The sequence below is a fragment of the Oryzias latipes genome, chromosome 1 (genome assembly GCF_002234675.1).
Source record: "Oryzias latipes chromosome 1, ASM223467v1".
NCBI classification, from domain to species: Eukaryota; Metazoa; Chordata; class Actinopteri; order Beloniformes; family Adrianichthyidae; genus Oryzias; species Oryzias latipes.
Window position 1 is genome coordinate 23,508,220 of NC_019859.2, and position 18,929 is coordinate 23,527,148.

The following is an 18,929-nucleotide window of genomic DNA, read 5'->3' on the forward strand; positions in this document are numbered from 1 at the left end:
AAAAATATCCATTTCAGATAGAGGCTCTGAGTGTCCTGAGTCCAAAGCAGAGTGCAGAGCTGCTGGTGCTGAAATATCCCACTCTGCCAAACACAGACGTCATTATCAACAAGCTCTTTGATTATTTCACTGAGTCTCCAAGAGAGAGGAAGTTTACAGAGTTCCTGTCATTCCTTGTTGTGTTTCTGGAAATGGTAAATTGATAAAAAAATCTCACTTTGAATAAACAAAAGTTCTCATAGAATTTTTATTAAACTTGTTTTTCCTATGCATTGACAGGGAAATGTGTCCTGTCCATCATACAAGACACTGTAAGTTTGGAATATTCTCCTAATTTTGAAGAGATTTTATAGATATTGTAATTGATTTTAGTTGTTTTTGTTCTCTAGGTTCACCAGACTTGACAACACCTCAACCACATCTTTTTTGGACATTGCCTCATCCATAATGGACACTAAACTGGCTTTAACCAACTACATTCCAGCTGGTAAGATTTTAATTACAGTATTTGTACATGAGTTTAGAGCAGTGCTATTCTACACTATTAAGTACACAAATGTCAATTTTCATGCATGGTCTTTAGAAAAATGTTGTTCTCTGTTTTCTGATGTAATACACACAATTTTTATACGCAATTTTGCACACTCATTCCGGACATTCTTCATTATAGTTTATATATGTACACTTGTATGTACTGATCTGTTTGTTTAATGTTGTATTTCGTTCTTCCTTGCTATTCTTGCGATGTAATGGGGATGATTCAATCTCATTGTACAACAGACAATGACAATAAAGCAAATCTAATCTAATAATAATAGTATATGTGAAAAATCCCACATGATAGAAAAAGCAAATTTATTGTGTGAACAGATATTCTGATGTGAGCAGGATACTAGTAGAGAGTTATCTAAAATAACTTTGATCCTAAAAAAAGTTTATATTTTTGGAGGGTTTATTGAATCCTCATCTTAGGCTACTTTTTTACCTTTAAACAGCATTGCATATTTTATTTATCTTCACTTGTCTGAAGAAAGTAAAATCAGGCGTTATCTATTGCTAAATATTGTCTTTTAAACACTAATTATCACTGAATCTGTGGAAACTGTAGTTTATTTTTTTGTTTACATTTACACATGACCCATATTGTAGATGAGTTCTTTTACTTTTAGTGAAGAAAGTTCAAAATTCATACATTACATTTTCTGGGTGAATAAATCGATGCAGAGCCTATCTAGGTATTCATTTCAACATAACTGCAACTTGTCTGAATGACCACCATAATTTGCAAAACGTTTAGAGCATGAGTAAATACAAAGAAGCCATCAATTGCATGTAGCGTTTAAAGCCTGCAACTACTATTACGTTCTTGATAACTCAAATCAGTCTCTATTTACATACCACTTTTCATACTTAATGTAACACAAAGGGCTGAAATAGCTTTGTAGTTCTGTCATTTGTTTGTTTGTGGTTAAAAAAATCAAGCAGTGTTTACTTTTTTACAGAAGGCATACTGGTAAAATAATAATGCCTGTTAGAATTCACCCTGCTCTTTTTAATTAACTTTTCTTCTCTTTAGGTTGCATCATATACACTGGACAGGTAACTGCGTGTGTCTGTGTATCTTTATTTATGGCAATTGATAATTGAATATAATTTTTTAATATTAATTGTTTTTTCTCTCCTATAAGTGCAATGTTACCATGGTCAATGGTGAGTATTGTCACTGCATGCAGATTTTTGCTTTATAATACATTATTTTTGTTAGTTTAATATTTAACATTATTTCATGTAAACCTTTTACAGAAGCAGATATCTGTTTTGGAGTCAACAGGTAAAGAAAATACATTTTATCTACTTAACCTAATTTTAATATCTTCAAGTTTTTCTCAGGTGAATTTCAATGCTTTTTGTACTTTAACAACTTTAGCACAGAGCTTCAGCTCCAACTGGACAGTGGAAAGATGAATGGACGTTTCTGTGAATTTCCTGTGGAGGAATTTGCTTGTGCCTCTGTAAGACACGCACACACACCTACACACACACACACACACACATCTTGGACAATTATCAACCATAAGACAGTGTCGGAAAGTTTTGTTTACAGGGTCACATTGATGCTCATTTTACTGTTGTCCATCTTGTTTTTTTTAACAGCTCTCAGCGTTAAGAGCAGAGGACCTGGCAGCAGTGATGAAGTGTGGTCCATCCTCCAGCTTAAATGAGTCCAAACCTGTCTGGAAACTTCTCCTGGTCAAATCAACCAGAGTGTTGGATGAAGCTCTAGATCTTCTAGCAAACACAGTAGGAATTCTTTTTATTAAAAATTATAATTTAGAGTTTAGAAAGATGATCTTTTTCTTACACAGCCTTGAAGCATGGAGCATGTTCAAAATACTCACACATAAAAAATATCCGCTTTCTCAGATTTGTTCATTTTTATAGTAGTCTTTTATTTTTTTTTTATTTTACCAATACGGTATCCTCTTGGTTTTACTCTAGAGCAATAATGCTATTTCACCTGTAATTTTTGTTGTGTTTTGTTGTGTTGTGGTTCATGACATATTTTATTGTGTTTTAGACCTTTGACCCCAGCAGTCCCTCAGTGTCTGTGATTCTGGACGGCATAAGAGAAATCCGACTGGACCTGTTCAGCACCGACGCCCTGAACAATCCCTCCATGTTGCAGCTGTGGTTCAACAGACGCCTTCATCCATTCTTACCAGCAGTTTCCACTGATTTCCTCTCATGTCTGGCAACAAAAGAACTGCAGTGCAGCTCCTACCAGTTTATGTAAGCACTGCAACATTGATCAACTACAATTACTCTACAACAACTGCAGATTATTCATTAAACACTGCAGTGATATTGTTTATTAATGTTGTGTCTTTTTTCTCATCTCTGAACTTAGCTTGCAGAGTTTGAGTCTGGCCCAAACACAGATGAATCCATCCACTCAGATGTCTGTGTCCACAGACTTTATCCAGGTTTACCTGAGCAGGAATGATACAGCAGGTACGAATCTTTATGTAAATTTTGATGAAAATAGTTAAACTATTGTTTTCATTTCTTTATTATTATGTTGATATATTTTGCCATACCAGGTAACTGAAATTTTTTCTATTGCTGAAAAAACGACTTCATTCTTATGTTTCAACAGCTTTCTACACCACTGAAACAAATTGTTAAAAAATTAGGCAAACACATGACGGCATCTCACAATATTGTTCAAAATAATAAGCTGTCTGTTTCAAACTTCAGTTCAGTTGAGAGAACCATCCTAAGTAACTGAAATTGGCCTTGTATTTGGGAACAGAAGAGATTAAGTAAACATTAAAGGATCTGCTAACTTAATGAAATTTCCCTCTTTACATAAAATTGAACTTTAATAAACAATGAAACAGGAATTAGTTATCATGTCTAAATGGTCTAATTTTGGGCATTTATACTAATAAAGCAGCTTTTGGAGAATAACATTTAGCATTTGTTCACAGTTTCTCTAAATTTTGAAAGGTTTACTTCATAAATAATTTTTTGTTTAAATCATTTTTGTTTTCGCGTCTGTTCCAGATGGAGGCTGTTTGTCGTCCTCCAACAGCAGTGCACAGTGGCTGAAGGACAACCTGGGTTCTTTCTCAGAGCTTCTGTCAGTCACCGAGATGTTTGATCTGAACCCACAGTTCAATCCTGTAAGATTTTAACAACTGATTTATTTTTTTTAACAGCAAATGTGTTGTTGATAACAAAAATATCCATTTCAGATAGAGGCTCTGAGTGTCCTGAGTCCAAAGCAGAGTGCAGAGCTGCTGGTGCTGAAATATCCCACTCTGCCAAACACAGACGTCATTATCAACAAGCTCTTTGATTATTTCACTGAGTCTCCAAGAGAGAGGAAGTTTACAGAGTTCCTGTCATTCGTTGTCGTGTTTCTGGAAATGGTAAACATATAAAATATTTTTCTCACACTTACAAAAATCTTGATATTTCTACCCAAAATCTTCAATTATCTGTCTGTATCTTTTTGAAGGGAAACGTGTCCTGTACCTCATACAAAACACTGTGAGTTTAGAATGAAAAATATTGCTATGATGTTTTTAAATTGGATAACTAAGCAAAATTCACTCTTTCTCTTTTGTTTTTCCAGTTTCACCAGATTTGACAACTCCTCAGCCACATCTTCTCTTGATATTGCTTCATCCATAATGGACACCAAAGTTGCTTTATTCAACAACATACCTCCAGGTAAGAGTTTGACACGCAAGGAACGTGGACAACTATTCATAAATATGTTATTTATTATATTCTGTTCTTAATGAAGAACAATAAGCACAGAGTAGTTTATCTCCACCCAATAAGGCAAAGTGTGTATTAACTAGTAACATGTGATAACATCCCATAAGTGCAGATGTGTTGTCTTGCTCACTCAATGACTCCATCACTCTGTTGACCAAAAAATTCAGGTCACACACCTTTACAATGTTGACTATATATACACCATATTAAAAATAGTACTTATGACAAAGCTGGTTATTTCCTTGGTCATTTGCATAATGCACTTTGCCTAATAAGGTTTTGTGTCTGTACATTGATGGCTGTAATATTTGATAGTTTTACGTTTAAATTTAAACCAACTTAAAAACATTCAATCTGTTGAGTGATGTACAATTGGAATTCAACAAAATCAATGTTTTCGTTTATTTTTATTCGTTTGTTTAAAGCTTTATGTAAATGTTCAGATGAATTAAATAAATTTCTATAAAGTTTCCAAAAATGTCTTTTGATATAATCTAATTTTTATTTTTAGGTTGCATCATATATCCTGGACAGGTAACTAACTGAATACTATTTTGGTTTATTAAAAATGTGTTAATTTCATAAAACATTTAAAATGTCTGTTTTTCTCTCCTATAAGTGCAAAGTTACCACAGCAAATGGTGAGTCTTATCACTGCATGCAGGATTTTGGTTTATTATAAATTAGTCTTATTAGTTTATAATTTAATATTATTTCATGTTAATCTTTTACAGAAGCAGACATCTGTTTTGGAGTCAACAGGTAGAGATAAAATCTAAAATAAAATAAATTTAAAACCGTATATACCTGTATTTTAATATTTTTCAAGTCTTTGTAAGGTGAATTTAAATGCTAAATATTTTTGTGCTTTTACAACTTTAGCACAGAGCTTCAGCTCCAACTGGATAGTGGAAAGATGAATGGACGTTTCTGTGACTTTCCTGTGGAGGAATTTGCTTGTGCCTCTGTAAGACACACACACAAGCACACACACCCACACTCACACCTACACACAGACACACATCTTGGACTATTATCAGCCTTAAGACAGTGTTGGAAAGTTTTGTTTCAGGTTCACTGATGCTCATTTTATTGTTGTCCATCTTGTTTTTTTTAAAAGCTCTCAGCGTTAAGAGCACAGGACCTGGCGGCAGTGATGAAGTGTGGTCGATCCTCCAGCTTAAATGAGTCCAAACCTGTCTGGAAACTTCTCCTGGTCAAATCAACCAGAGTGCTGGATGAAGCTCTAGATCTTCTAGCAAACACAGTAGGAATTGTTTTTTTTATTAAAATTGTAATATAGAACTTACTAAGTAGATTACTTATTTCATAAAAAGCCATTTTGGAGCATGTTAATGTTTATTATTTATTTATCAATATTTAAATCAAAACAACTATTTTTCATTTTACCAATACAGTTTTCTCTGTACCTCTTGGTACAGCAATAATGCTACTTCACTTGCAGTTTTTGTTGTGTCTTTATTATGAGAAGCTAAACATAAAATGGCTTCATGACATATTTTATTGTGTTTTAGACCTTTGACCCCAGCAGTCCCTCAGTGTCAGTGATTCTGGACAGCATAAGAGAAATCCGACTGGACCTGTTCAGCACCGACGCCCTGAACAATCCCTCCATGCTGCAGCTGTGGTTCAACAGACGCCTTCATCCATTCTTACCAGCAGTTTCCACTGATTTCCTCTCATGTCTGGCAACTAAAGAACTGCAGTGCAGCTCCTACCAGTTTATGTAAGCACTGCAGCATTGATCAACTAGAATTACTCTACAACAACTGCAGATTATTCATTAAACACTGCAGTGATATTTTATTAATGTTGTGTCTTTTTTCTCATCTCTGAAATTAGCTTGCAGAGTTTGAGTCTGACCCAAACACAGATGAATCCATCCACTCAGATGTCTGTGTACACAGATTTTATCCAGGTTTACCTGAGCAGGAATGATACAGCAGGTAAGAATCTTTATGTGAAAAAACCATAAAAATATAACATGCAAAAAACTGTTGTCTATTCTAAATGTGCTGGAATGCTTATTATAAACCAAACAGAGAGATAAGGTTATCACAAGTAAATTTGAGTATAATCTTTGACATTCTTAAAAAAGACGTTTTGTATTTTTATCTCATTTAGAGTATTTTTTTTGTTTTAATATAATATAATATAATATAATATAATATAATATAATATAATATAATATAATATAATATAATATAATATAATATAATATAATATAATATAATATAATATAATATAATATAATATAATATAATATAATATAATATAATATAATATAATATAATATAATATAATATAATATAATATAATATACAATGCAATCTATTTTTATTTACTCTGCAGGGACAATTTAAAGTCACCAGTCAACTTATAGAGCTTATTCCATGCTTTAGTAATATATTTATATAATGTAAGACACAAAAATAGTTAGACTGGTTTCAACTGTTGTACCTACTTGTACCTCAGTGTAAATTTCAACAAATGTATAACAAGATTAGGATTTGTAAGACTAGTTTTAATATTTGTCAAAATGGTACTGAATCCTTAAATTAAGTATTGTTAAAAAACAAACAAACAAATCTTTTTGCATTTTTCAATGTGTTCCAGGTTGTCTGTCTGCTTCCATCAGCAGTGCACAGTGGTTGAGGATCAACCTGGGTTCCTTCTCTGAGTTTGCCTCAGTCAGCGAGCTGTTCAATCTCTACCCACAGTTCAATCCTGTATGTTTCTTACAGCAACATATTTATTAAATGCATTACTGCGTTAAAACTTATTGTACTTATAAATCATCCATTTCAGATAGAGGCTCTGAGTGTCCTGAGTCCAAAGCAGAGTGCAGAGCTGCTGGTGCTGAAATATCCCACTCTGCCAAACACAGACGTCATTATCAACAAGCTCTTTGATTATTTCACTGAGTCTCCAAGAGAGAGGAAGTTTACAGAGTTCCTCTCATTCCTTGTCGTGTTCTTGGAAATGGTAAACCACTTCACTGTTTTGGACGTATTCTATTCCTGTATTTGGATTGGTACCATTGATCCTTCTGTTCTTTCATTTTAAAGGGAACTCTTTCCTGCACATCATACAAAACACTGTAAGTCCAGACCAAATTATATTTTCTCTTTTTTTGGATGATCTTCCTGTGTTGAAAATAAAAAATAAAATCTTAACTGTGTGGATTTTTTTTTTGTGATTCTAGATTTACCCAACTTGACTATATTGAAGCCACAGCTTCTCTTGACGTTGCTTCGTTTATTCCAAGCGTCAGAGCAAACTTATCCAAGAACATCCTACCTGGTATGAAGTTCATATAAAGTGTGTCATTACACAACAAAGACTTTTTAGTAATTTAACGGCAGTTTTTTTTTCTTATTAATTGGCTAAACCATTGATGTTTTGCAGATTTCTGTAGTGATTAATAATATTCTAACATTAATTTTTGTCACTTTTTCCTGTTACTTTAGGTTGTGCCATATTCAGTGGGGAGGTAACTTATTTGTTTTTAATTATTTCAAATGTTTGTTTCAATAATTAAGGATTTTTATTCATGTGTGCTTTTTTCTCTAAAGTGCAATGTTGTCACAGCAAATGGTAAGTCTTTGATTTCATGCTAAAGTTTGTTCTAAAGGGTTTCCTACCAACTGTTGCTTTATTTTAACCACATGTTTGATTTCTGTTTTACAGAGTCAAATGTCTGTGTTGGGGTAAACAGGTAATACTTTTAAGTGTTTTAATAGACTAAAGCAAAAAAAGGACAAAAACAGTACTTTTTTTGTGAATCTTTTCTTTACAGCACAGAGCTTCAGCTTCAGCTCAACAGTGGGAAGATGGGAGGCCGTTTTTGTGACTTTTCTGTGGAGGAATTTGCATGTGCTTCTGTAAGATACCGAGATGAAATAAATAAATACTATAAAAAACATTCAAGGGAAAAAAGTTCATGCTGATTGTTTCAACTTTGTCATTTTAACAGCTTTCAGCATTAACTGCACAGGACTTGGCAGAGATACTGAAATGTAATCGATCTTCCAGCTCAAGCGGGTCCACGCAAGTCTGGAAGCTTCTCCTCAATAAAGCTTCTGGGGTGCTGGATGCAGCTCTGGATCTTCTAACAAACTCAGTATGAAGACATTTACTGAAATTTTACAATGATGTAAGAATGTGGTTAAAAAAGAGTAAAAACAGGTGTAAAAATTGGAATGTATAATTTAGAAAAAAAGAATATATTTAATATAACATGGCTTTGGAAATTATTACTTTTTATGTTTTGTAGACAATCAACCCCATGAACCCTTCAGCTTCCATGATCCTGGACAGCATTCAAGAAATCAAACTTGACCAATTCAGCAATGACACCCTAAATGATCCTTTGACTCTTCAACTGTGGTTCAATAATCGACTTCGTCCGTTCTTGTCTGCTGTTTCCAACGATTTCCTCTCGTGTTTGTCAACAAAAGATTTGCAGTGCAGCTCCTACCAGTATATGTAAGTTCTGTGGCAAACATGATTTTTCCTGTTGTTAGTTTACATCCAACTTTACAACTTCCCTTATTTTTTAAATTTCTCTCTGAACTCAGAGTGCAGATTTTAAGTCAAGTTCAGCCACAGATGGCTCTTCCTAGGCAAATCTCTGTGTACACAAACTTCATCAAGATTTACCTGAAAAGGAACAACACTGCAGGTGAGGGGTGTGGTCTTACTAACATTTACTCAAACACTGCCACAGTATTGACATAAATATCATTTATACCCTAAGCACCATTCTATACTTGTATTGTAGACATGTAAAGTTCATTCACAAATTGTAAAGATTGTAGCTGTTAACAGCTTCTGCTGTCATATTTTGGTAAAATAGATTGTATTTTTGTTTGTGTGCTTTAGATCCTGGCTGCATCTTCAACATCAACAGCAGCTCAGAGTGGCTCCAGAACAACGTGGGAGGATTTTCCGTCTTGTTGTCTATTCAAGACTTTCAAGAGCTCTACCCACAATTCTCAGCGGTCTGTTATTTTTGGCATTCTTTGTAATCATATTGTTTATTTGTTTATGCTTTAACTTCTGTCTTTTAACATGCAGATGGAAGCCCTGTCATTTCTGTCTATCAGACAGCTCGCAGAGGTTTTTATCACAACTGGCCAGATCACAACTATTGATCAAGTTACCATGGTGATGAGTTATGTTCCCGATCAACAACTTGGCTCCTTCTTTGATAATTTCTCACCGGCCATCTTGGTAAGGACATTCTGGAAATAAAAATAAAAATTGATGGAACTAACAAAACAAAAAAAATGCTATTTTAAGTGAAGTGAATCTGTTACTGTAAGTTACTGTGCATTCCTACATAGTTAAAAAAAACAGCATTGAAGATTTCTGGTTGTTTTCCTTGTGTGAAAAAACGGAAATGATTTGTGTTGGAATTTTGTTCTGCAGGGTCGTGAATACATTCTTCCCTCTACTGTGAGGTCAGCCATGTTGCAGGTTGTGTTTTATCGTGCAAACCTCTCCAGTCAGTCAGTCAGTGATGCAATCGTGTCACTGTGGCTCCAAGTTCGTCTCCGCCCCCTGCTGGTGAATTTGGCACCTTACCATGTTGCCCCATACTTTCAAATACTGTCAGGAAGAAACTGCAGTATTGAGCAGCAGGGGTGAGTTAAAACTAGAAATATTACACAGTAATTCGCTTTTCATCATGTTCAAATTAAGTCGTCAAAATTATTTTTCAAAACTTTAAAAAACATATATATTTTATGTTTCTATTTTAGTGTAAACCTTCTCAACCAAACCATCTCATCTCTGAGTAATGACACCCAGACAGAAATTCAAAGTCGTATCATCCAGGCTCTTCAAGGTAAATAAACCACATGAAGGGGAAGCAAATCTGTGCTTTTTCTTTCATTTTTAATGCTGCAAAGAATAAAATTGATTTAAACAAATTTTACTTAACCGCAATCTCATTCAATGTAGGTCCATCACCTCTCCGTTGCTATGGGGACAACTACAGCTACAGCTTCTACAGTTTCCTGAGGAGCTCATTCTTGGGATTCCAGTTCCCTAACCTGACCACCTTCTTGTCCCTCATTCCTCCAGACAGAAACCAACAGGTGTGTGGACATGAAAGCTGTCTGCAGGAAACTCTGAAGTAATAGGACAGAAAAACAAAACTCAAGTAACATTTCTTGTATTTGTGTCTCCCCTCTAGCTGATAAACTCCATGCCTCCATCAGATCTTGGGGATTTCTTGCGTCACACTAATGTTGTTGGACAAGAATCACAGCTTTGTCAGCTTTACAGCAGCTACCTCCAGATACCAGTGTTTCTAGAAACTGTATGTAAAACACAAACACACAAAACAATGTGAAAGCACAAAGACTTGAACCTGAATGTTCTCTTCAGGAGTCTCTGCCAGAGCAGGTGAGACAGAGAACTCTGCCTTGCGTCTGGCCCATTGCTCTCAGGAGCTCCAGCAGGTCAGAGGTCAACGCCTGGTTTGATCGAGGTCTCCCCAACTACTTGGTCTTCCTCACAAAGACTCAGATCAACCAAATCACCTCAATCAACGCCTCATGTTTGGCCTTCCAGAAGATGTATGTTTGTTTTTTACAAATCCATTCTCATGTTACAATGAAGACAAAATATCTGTGTTCTTCTGAAAGTGATTCTCATGAGTTCATTCTGTGTTTTTTTTAGTGTTTCTGCTCTTGGTTCCTACAACTACTCTGTTACTGACTTCACCAACCAAGATGTGTACAACACCATCAAGGTTTATCTGTCATCAGGTCAGTTGATTCTCTTTTAATCCTTGAATATTAAGGACAAGTTTTTCATTTTTACCCCTAACTTTATCAACAGACTTAAGAAAGTTTAGGACTTGTTTGTGTTAAATCGTGATTTGGAGATTCTGTATGAAATGTTAGATAAAGCTTTGGATTTTTTTGTTTCAAACAGCAACATCACCAAAGTGCTACGACAGCAACAACCCAGAGCTGAACTCCACAGCCTGGTTCGCAGAGTACATCGGCTCTTTCATCACTTTTCTCACTGTGGTGGATCTTCAGTCATTTGGTTCTCAACAGGTATTTTATCTCATATGGACATTCCTAAAGTACTGTTCTGTTTTGTTTTTTTTTTCTGTATGAATAAAACTATATCCACAGTTTCAAAGCTTGTAGACTGAATTGGTTTCGTCTCTTTTCAGGATCTGCAGCTGTTCACAGTGAATCCTCAGAATCTTCTGCTTCTTAATCAGTATAAGGTGGATGTGACAATAGTCATCTACTACATTCACTTAGTTTATCAGCAAGACATCAACTTCAGTCCACTTGGGTAAGTTTAAGGCACCAGAATATGTTGTATGTATACCACAAATCTTCAACACATTATTACACAAAGCATGTGACCTTAAACTGTCCAACCTGTGTTCATTCTCTTTGAAGCCTTCCTTCATTGGGTCAGTGCTTTGCTCCTGGCCGGGTGTTCACTCAGTTGACTTCACAAGAAAGTTTGACGGTTTTGGGAAATGTCAACAGAGTTTGTACAGACCTAGATCCACAGGTAAATAAAACAATAAGAAAACACAGAGATACTGATAGTACAAATTTCTTAATAGATGTATGTAAAAAAACAAAGAAAGACTAAAAAGGTTAAAGAAAACATAGACATGGTGAAGTGAGGCCTAACAGAAGTACAGTAAATTTAACCCTGGTGAAACCAGGCACAGTTGTCTTCTGGGGTTTAAGGTTAACTTGACCCATTTTGAATGCTTGTTCATTTAGAGTATCAGCAATTAACAGCCAAAAATTATAATAAGTAAATGTGACCCCATGGATTCCCTAGGGTTGATCATAATTCATGTTCTTTACTGCAAATGCACCAAAAGACACCATACAAAGTACAATTACATAGGAAAAATGTATAGTAAGCACAGCAATTACATTAAACTTTAGAAATTTAAGACAGCAGACAATAATAGACATACACAGCATCAGAAATAAAGAAAGGAGTAGTTCAAAAGCATTGATTCCTCAGAAGCAAGATTTATGAAGGACTGATCATCAAAAGGTTAAAAAACTAAGAAAATTTAAGTTTAAAAGAGAGGCTTTGTAACTGAGAACTTATAGAAAACATCGTAGGAAGATCTGAGTGAGTTTACTGTCTGAATGGTCAATGTTTAGGCTGATCTTGTTGTCTATTCAAAGTCAATGGTAAGATTAAACTTCGCACTATTTCCACATTTCCTGGCAAGACCACCAATTTTTGTTTTTGTTTTTTGGAAGATGACCAATAGAATTGAAGCACATTACCGCGGGGTGCATATCTCCTGCAGTGGTGCATCGCGATGTAGGCTGCCCACCTGACCTTTCTTTTAGGACTCTAACAGCTTGCGTAAATCTTAGCATGTGTGTATATTTGAATATAATCACACCCATTTATTAGGTACGCATTGCGTTTCCTATATAAAGACATTTATTAATAGAAAAGTTTGAAATTTTGTTCCGCTGTTGCACTTAAAGGATGTTAATATCCTAGGTCAATTTTTTTTCTTTTTAAATCGTACCAAAATTAAACATTTTTCATTCATTTTACTGTATCTCGTAAGCCATGTGTTATTGTCTACTGACCTTTCTAGTATGGCGTTGCTGTTTATGTTCATTAGACAATGGTAAAAGGCTAGCATAGCATCTCTGGCCTATGTATCTTGTTGTGTAAACCATTTACACCAGGGACAGAAATTAAGACCAAGCATGTAAAAAGAAGCACGGTCTAAAATATCAGTTCTGTGGGATGTGAGTAAAGTAAGTACAGAATATAGGTTTATTAAGTTCATGAGTATTTCTATGTGTATTTGTATGGAAGGAAAATTTGAAATCCAAACCAGATCACTATCACCATCATCATTTGAAAGACTTCTTGTTATTTTCTTCAAATACTTGTAAAATTGAAAATAATTGTAATCGCTGTGTTATCATTTACATATTTTACCTGGATTTACAGCTCATGCATTGTTTTTTATAGATTGCTGCTGCTTTGGCAAGTAACTTTGGTGAGAACATTGATGCCAAAGTTATTTCTGCCCTCGGTAATGAAAGCACCAGCTTGTCCATAAGCCAGATAAAGTCTTTGAAGCCTTCAGACTTGGTGGATTCTCTCAACATTCTCAGCAATGTGATTGGTTGGAGAATAGGACAGGCCAAAGCCATTGTCCTGTCTTTGCTGACGTCAGGATCTGTACAGGTACTGTGTTAGATTGTGTTTATTAGCAACTAAGCAAAAATAATCATTTTGGACAATGTGTTTACGTTTTTGTCTTTTTTTTACCTTCTACATCCAATCAGATCAACAGTTCAGCCTCGCTGCTAAACCTGGGCTCCCTCATCTCTGGCGTACCATCAACTGTGTTCAGCAGCATCAGCGGCTCTGATCTTGTCACTGTATCCAGAAACCCCTCAGTCCTGTTCTACATCCTGTCTGCTCCACAGATTGTTCAGCTGACTTTTGTGATACAGGTAAGACAACCTTAGCAGTAATAAAAGTGTAAGAGGTAAACATGGCTGACTACTGGGATCTTAGTTGTATACTTTAGGTATATAAATTTAAACAACGCTTGGATGTGTTCACTTGAGAACATGTCCAGAATATCATTGGTTTGCTATTCACACTAAATATGAACTGGCATTAGACAAGATGTGATTCTATGTCTTTGTTTGCTTTTTCATAAATGTGTTGTTGGATTACATAATAATTAATTAAATGTATTTAATGTTAAAGAACCTATTTGAGCTAATTAAAATGTTCGGTATAATTTCTGTATATACTTTTCTCCTCCTTTCTACCATAAAAGGAAACAAAATATGAAAAAATAAAGATTAGCTTAAATAGCTTTGTAAACAATACATAAACATTTAAACAAAGGAAAATGCACAATCACTTTAAAAACATTTCAGAAATGTTTTGTTTTATCTCTGTAACTTTTTTAACTCTAAGTAATTGTAAATTTTTGATGGTTTTGATTACTGAACATCAGTGAGAATGTTCAGGTCTTTTTACCATCATATTGCATTTATAGGTTTGTTGGACAAGCGGCATTAGAACCATAAACTGAACTTCACATTTATTTTGCTGTTAACTTTAGACAAAAATATAGCTGAAACAGTTAAATCTTTTTGAAAAATCTTTTTCAAAAAATAATATGTGGGACTTATCCAAGATATGGAAAAAAAATCACAATGTAAAAACCAAATGTGATAAACCAAATCAATTGTATTGTAATTTCTCATGGTGTTTTTTACTGAAAATTCAGAAGTTGCAAAACAGTGGTCCACTGGCGTAATTTGTTTTCGTTTACATGTCATTGTGCTTCGTCTGACCCAAAATTCAAACTGAGAATGTAAACTGTCAGACTCGAGTCTGCTGACAGTCTGATGAGCGATGCAAGAAAAAGTTTTTACAAAACCTTCAGCAGTGTAGATGTCATAAATTAGTCTTGTTATTTTGCTTATTCTCTTTCTACAGATTATATATTTAAACACCAACAGTTTGCACATCATAGAAAATGTTCCAGATAATTTGGCTACTGAGATTCCTGGAGTTTACCTGCTGCAGTTCCCAAATGACAGCAGCACGGTCATCAAACTAAATCGAAAGAAATGGAAACCCCAACAGGTAGGTTCAAATGTTAAATAGCCAGATGTTATAATATTTTTATGTAACTTCAGAATACAGAATGTTTCTTTCTTTCTTTCTTTGTTTATTTTTTGTTAGGTTGCATTGTTCTTTGATATAATAGCAGCAAACTCTGAGACAGCTGAGCTGGGAGGTCCAAACAAGTGAGATTCTACCAAATCAAAAAATGTTTTTAAATACATAATTGATAGAACTGTATTTGCTAATATGTTTATGCGTTTGTTTGTTTGTATGCAGCTTGTCCTCCTCAGTGCTACAAGGGTTTACATGCACAACAATAAGATCTTTAGGAAAGAGGCAAATCAAGAATCTGATTAAAGCCTGTCGGAGAAAAGGCACAAACAAGGTTCCATTGGTGGAGACTCAAGTAAGATGACAGGAGTGCATGAGTATATTTGTGTGTTTGCACAGTTTTAAATGTTCATGATTAGATTAAATCTATTGGGAAGTGACAACAACAACAGTTTTGGATTGATAAATACTACAGTAAGCTCAATGAGAGAAATTCTTGGTAGCTGACCTTGTCAGCACCAGTTAAGGAGGGGATTTGCATGAGGAAAGAGAGGTTACAAAAAAAAAAGAAAAAAACAAAAAAAAACATACATCTGCACATTTCTGTAACAAAGTGCAGGAATTATTTTCTCAAGACAAAAAATAACCCCTCTTGTGCAAAAAAAGAATAATAAAAAAAAAACATGTTACATATGATGTAGGATTGGGGTGAGAGTTTGGTAAGACTCTGTGTCTGTCTGCCAGCTGTGTTTTTAAGTGGTCTGACTGTCTGTGAGGTGATTTTTGCCCAAGAAACCAGGGTAATAAGATTTCCGTTTCCATAACCAGTCCAAGCAAAAACTTTCTCCAAGCTGTCATCTATTTTTCAATGACTGCCAGTACTGCCCTGTTGGGCAAGTAAGGCATCAAGCTTTTCGTCCAGCTCCAATTGTCTCCTGATCTCAGTCTTAACTCAACCCCCATTTTCAAACATTTACAATTTTCCAAGATTTTCCGAAATAAAATTACTTTAATGTGTTTGCTGTTAGGCTGTCATTTTAGGTTAAAGAAAATTTTCCTTCTTATTTGGTCTTCGCCCCAGTTGTTGAGATGGTGTCATTTTCTATCGTTAAATTGTAAAAAGCATGTAAAACTTAAAGGTGGAAAAAAAGAACTTGCAACCTGACCATGAGGAGTTAAACGATAAAAATGTTTCCATTTAACTAAAAACAGAATATTGTAATCTTTGAAAACAACTTTTCAATTCAGGCAGAATGTGTTTTGCAAATGATTTTCTTTTCCCCAACAGCTGACCTGCATGTACAACCAAATCAAAGACGAGTCAGATGCCACCAGCTTTTCCCTCTATCCTCCAGATGTGTTGCTTTACTATGAGTAAGAATCAACTTTTAGACTGAATTATGATCACAAATAAACTTGAGCTTTTTAATAACAAAGACTTGAATGTTAATTATGACTGCTGTGTTATCTTATTCTTCCTCCAGTTACTCTCTGGTGCCACAGAGCAGCTGCAGGTCTTATTTTCAAGAGTTGGCTGATGCCGACTTCTCCATCTTTTCTCCAGCACTGACATACAAACGGTCTGCTTTGTTTGATAATGCAAGAAGCTGCTTGGTGAGTCTAGAGCAACCCCCTAAACATGGTTTATGCAAAATCTTTAATCAAAAATTGTAATATGCTGGATTTGCAACAGCAATATCTATTCATATAAAGGGTTTGCTTTGAAAAATGTACACTTTTCAACTATATGTAATATTATTGTTTCTATATGACAGTCACAATATGAACAGGCTCCTTAGATTTGTTGAGTCTTATCACAATGGTGTAATAAATGTAAATTGGTGCATAAACCTGAGCTTCAGAGTAAGTTTGAGTTAAAATAGTATTTTCTTTCTTTTTTCTCCTTCTTTAAGGGAATAACTAGCACAAGCTTGTCTGAGGATAATGTATCAGTTTTGGGGAACATGTGCTGCATTCTTGATGGCTCCTACATCCAAAACTCTCATCCATCTATACTGGAACAACTCAAGAACTGTCCGGATCTCACTGTTGGTCAATCAGCTGCAGTTGAAACCCTTCTGACCAATGGAAATACACCTTATGGGTACGTAAACTGCAGTTTTTTCAAATTCTACAATTACAAATAGGAGTTTTGAGTCTTGTAAAGACAATGGTGTACCTAAAAAAATCCCCTTGTTTGTTATATCGTAATCAGACTCTCTTCAACATGGAATGAACAAACTCTAAAAGACCTTGGGATGTTAACTCTGCATTTGCCTTCATCTTTCTATCAGCACTTTGATCAGGTGAGTAACACGTGCTTTCAAGTGTTTAGAAGGGAAGGTCTCATGGATGGAGGATCACGTTTGAACTCATAAATGTATTTTCCTTGCAGGACACAAAGCGTAACTTCTTGAAATACTTTCTGAAAGTCTTTGGTGGAGTGAGCAGAGAACAGAGGAGGCAACTGAAGAAGGAGATAAGACAGTCCATCAAAAGTGATTCAGAACAAACTGCAGGTCCGTCTGCCTCTGAAAATGTGTCTTTATCTTGTTATTTACTTTCTTGTGTAAGTTTTTTCTGATTTATTTTCACAGAATGCACAGTTGGAATAATCACTCAGGTCACAATCAGTGACCCCACCTTCCCCTTTGACTATAACATCAACCAATTCAACAACTGTCTGTCAGTTTCAACCGTCAAAGACAACTTGGATGCCATCACAGAAAAGGTGGATGAGGTGGAATACCTCAGGATTGTTCTCCAAAAACTACAAGAGGTGATTAATAAAATCTCCAAAGCAAATATTAAAAGCATTTGGTTGATTACTGATGCATGTATTAATCTTTTTTATAATGAAGGATGGAACAAACCCCCAGTTTATACTTATGGGTAGTGAGACTTGAACAGACAACCATTATTGATTTAAATATAATAAAATATGTCCTACTTTAATTGGAATTGCATGCAGTGTACTTTATTTCTGTGCAATTACAGGCTGACAACTCCATCATCCCAGAAGATCAGATTCAGCTCCTCAGTGCAGCTTCTCGAGTTGCCACAGTTCAGGATATTCTTTCATGGACCATCAGTAAAATCGACACGCTTGCTGCTTTGATGGACTCTTCAAATGGAGGCTGGGACCCAAGCTTAGTGAGCAAACAGAGTACTATTGTTGTGACTGTGAACAACATTTAAGGGCTGCTGTTTGATCAGAGCACATTTCTTCTCCTCCAGGCTAAGGTTATCATCTCTAAGTATCTGGCTGTGGGAGGAAACAAACTAGGCAGTGCAGAGCTGAATGTTATTGGGGGACCAAATCTCTGCTCTCTAGATGTGGATGTCATCAGGACTATTTCATCACAAAGCTTCAGGTAACACATGTGAACTGAAATTGTGTTTCAAATGTGTTATAGATTAAACATTGTTTTGCAATTTATTACAATTCAACACTTTGGAAATTGTCATTTTGAGTAAAAGTTAAAGAGTTTAGAAAACAAAAAGCTGCAGAAAAAGTTTTAACTTTCTCTGAGTGGTCTTGATCTATTAATCCAAATGTTTAATGACAGAAAGTTTATGTCAGTTTGTAATTTATTGTTTATACTAATAGGTTAATCTCAGATTTATGTGTACAACAAATGCATAACCACTTTTAATTTGCACAGTGATGTAAAACAATTTAAAATAATTAAATTACACTTTTATTCACTGCTTGAAGTGCTGTACACACTACAGAAAAAGAAAAAAAAAACTTCTTGTTCAGGCTGAATTACCCAGCAGGAGCAATGCAGGAGCTCAAATATTCAACAAGTGTAAACCAACTTTATTTTAGTTCTGTGATGTCATTCACTTGTGCAGTTTTATTATATACCAACTAAAACTTATTTATTTTTAGTAGTTAGCAGCAAGGTTTAAAACCTTTC

The 18,929-nt window shown here is 35.0% G+C and overlaps 1 protein-coding gene across 2 annotated transcripts in view; it reads left to right on the forward strand.

Moving 5' to 3' along the window:
• LOC101168922 overlaps window positions 1–18,929 on the forward strand; it is a 38,207-nt gene that overhangs the window by 733 nt on the left and 18,545 nt on the right. Inside the window, exons 4-59 of one of the 2 annotated variants that reach the window (XM_023958671.1) lie at window positions 18–194; window positions 280–311; window positions 390–487; window positions 1,577–1,599; window positions 1,689–1,710; window positions 1,804–1,831; window positions 1,928–2,012; window positions 2,155–2,301; window positions 2,579–2,790; window positions 2,909–3,012; window positions 3,568–3,686; window positions 3,759–3,935; window positions 4,025–4,056; window positions 4,142–4,239; window positions 4,802–4,824; window positions 4,910–4,931; window positions 5,025–5,052; window positions 5,173–5,257; window positions 5,411–5,557; window positions 5,826–6,037; window positions 6,154–6,257; window positions 6,928–7,040; window positions 7,120–7,296; window positions 7,380–7,411; window positions 7,517–7,614; window positions 7,782–7,804; window positions 7,887–7,908; window positions 8,002–8,029; window positions 8,111–8,195; window positions 8,288–8,434; window positions 8,588–8,799; window positions 8,892–8,995; window positions 9,196–9,314; window positions 9,391–9,546; window positions 9,745–9,959; window positions 10,077–10,162; window positions 10,279–10,415; window positions 10,514–10,639; window positions 10,708–10,898; window positions 11,002–11,090; window positions 11,260–11,387; window positions 11,510–11,637; window positions 11,748–11,865; window positions 13,327–13,545; window positions 13,647–13,817; window positions 14,824–14,973; window positions 15,073–15,137; window positions 15,232–15,361; window positions 16,295–16,380; window positions 16,491–16,620; window positions 16,920–17,110; window positions 17,222–17,312; window positions 17,402–17,525; window positions 17,604–17,785; window positions 18,004–18,159; window positions 18,244–18,380. In XM_023958671.1, coding sequence (XP_023814439.1) covers window positions 18–194; window positions 280–311; window positions 390–487; window positions 1,577–1,599; window positions 1,689–1,710; window positions 1,804–1,831; window positions 1,928–2,012; window positions 2,155–2,301; window positions 2,579–2,790; window positions 2,909–3,012; window positions 3,568–3,686; window positions 3,759–3,935; window positions 4,025–4,056; window positions 4,142–4,239; window positions 4,802–4,824; window positions 4,910–4,931; window positions 5,025–5,052; window positions 5,173–5,257; window positions 5,411–5,557; window positions 5,826–6,037; window positions 6,154–6,257; window positions 6,928–7,040; window positions 7,120–7,296; window positions 7,380–7,411; window positions 7,517–7,614; window positions 7,782–7,804; window positions 7,887–7,908; window positions 8,002–8,029; window positions 8,111–8,195; window positions 8,288–8,434; window positions 8,588–8,799; window positions 8,892–8,995; window positions 9,196–9,314; window positions 9,391–9,546; window positions 9,745–9,959; window positions 10,077–10,162; window positions 10,279–10,415; window positions 10,514–10,639; window positions 10,708–10,898; window positions 11,002–11,090; window positions 11,260–11,387; window positions 11,510–11,637; window positions 11,748–11,865; window positions 13,327–13,545; window positions 13,647–13,817; window positions 14,824–14,973; window positions 15,073–15,137; window positions 15,232–15,361; window positions 16,295–16,380; window positions 16,491–16,620; window positions 16,920–17,110; window positions 17,222–17,312; window positions 17,402–17,525; window positions 17,604–17,785; window positions 18,004–18,159; window positions 18,244–18,380 — 6,341 coding nt within the window. The remainder of the gene's footprint in view (window positions 1–17; window positions 195–279; window positions 312–389; window positions 488–1,576; window positions 1,600–1,688; window positions 1,711–1,803; window positions 1,832–1,927; window positions 2,013–2,154; window positions 2,302–2,578; window positions 2,791–2,908; window positions 3,013–3,567; window positions 3,687–3,758; window positions 3,936–4,024; window positions 4,057–4,141; window positions 4,240–4,801; window positions 4,825–4,909; window positions 4,932–5,024; window positions 5,053–5,172; window positions 5,258–5,410; window positions 5,558–5,825; window positions 6,038–6,153; window positions 6,258–6,927; window positions 7,041–7,119; window positions 7,297–7,379; window positions 7,412–7,516; window positions 7,615–7,781; window positions 7,805–7,886; window positions 7,909–8,001; window positions 8,030–8,110; window positions 8,196–8,287; window positions 8,435–8,587; window positions 8,800–8,891; window positions 8,996–9,195; window positions 9,315–9,390; window positions 9,547–9,744; window positions 9,960–10,076; window positions 10,163–10,278; window positions 10,416–10,513; window positions 10,640–10,707; window positions 10,899–11,001; window positions 11,091–11,259; window positions 11,388–11,509; window positions 11,638–11,747; window positions 11,866–13,326; window positions 13,546–13,646; window positions 13,818–14,823; window positions 14,974–15,072; window positions 15,138–15,231; window positions 15,362–16,294; window positions 16,381–16,490; window positions 16,621–16,919; window positions 17,111–17,221; window positions 17,313–17,401; window positions 17,526–17,603; window positions 17,786–18,003; window positions 18,160–18,243; window positions 18,381–18,929) is intronic. The other variant, XM_023958672.1, reaches the window with a different exon arrangement.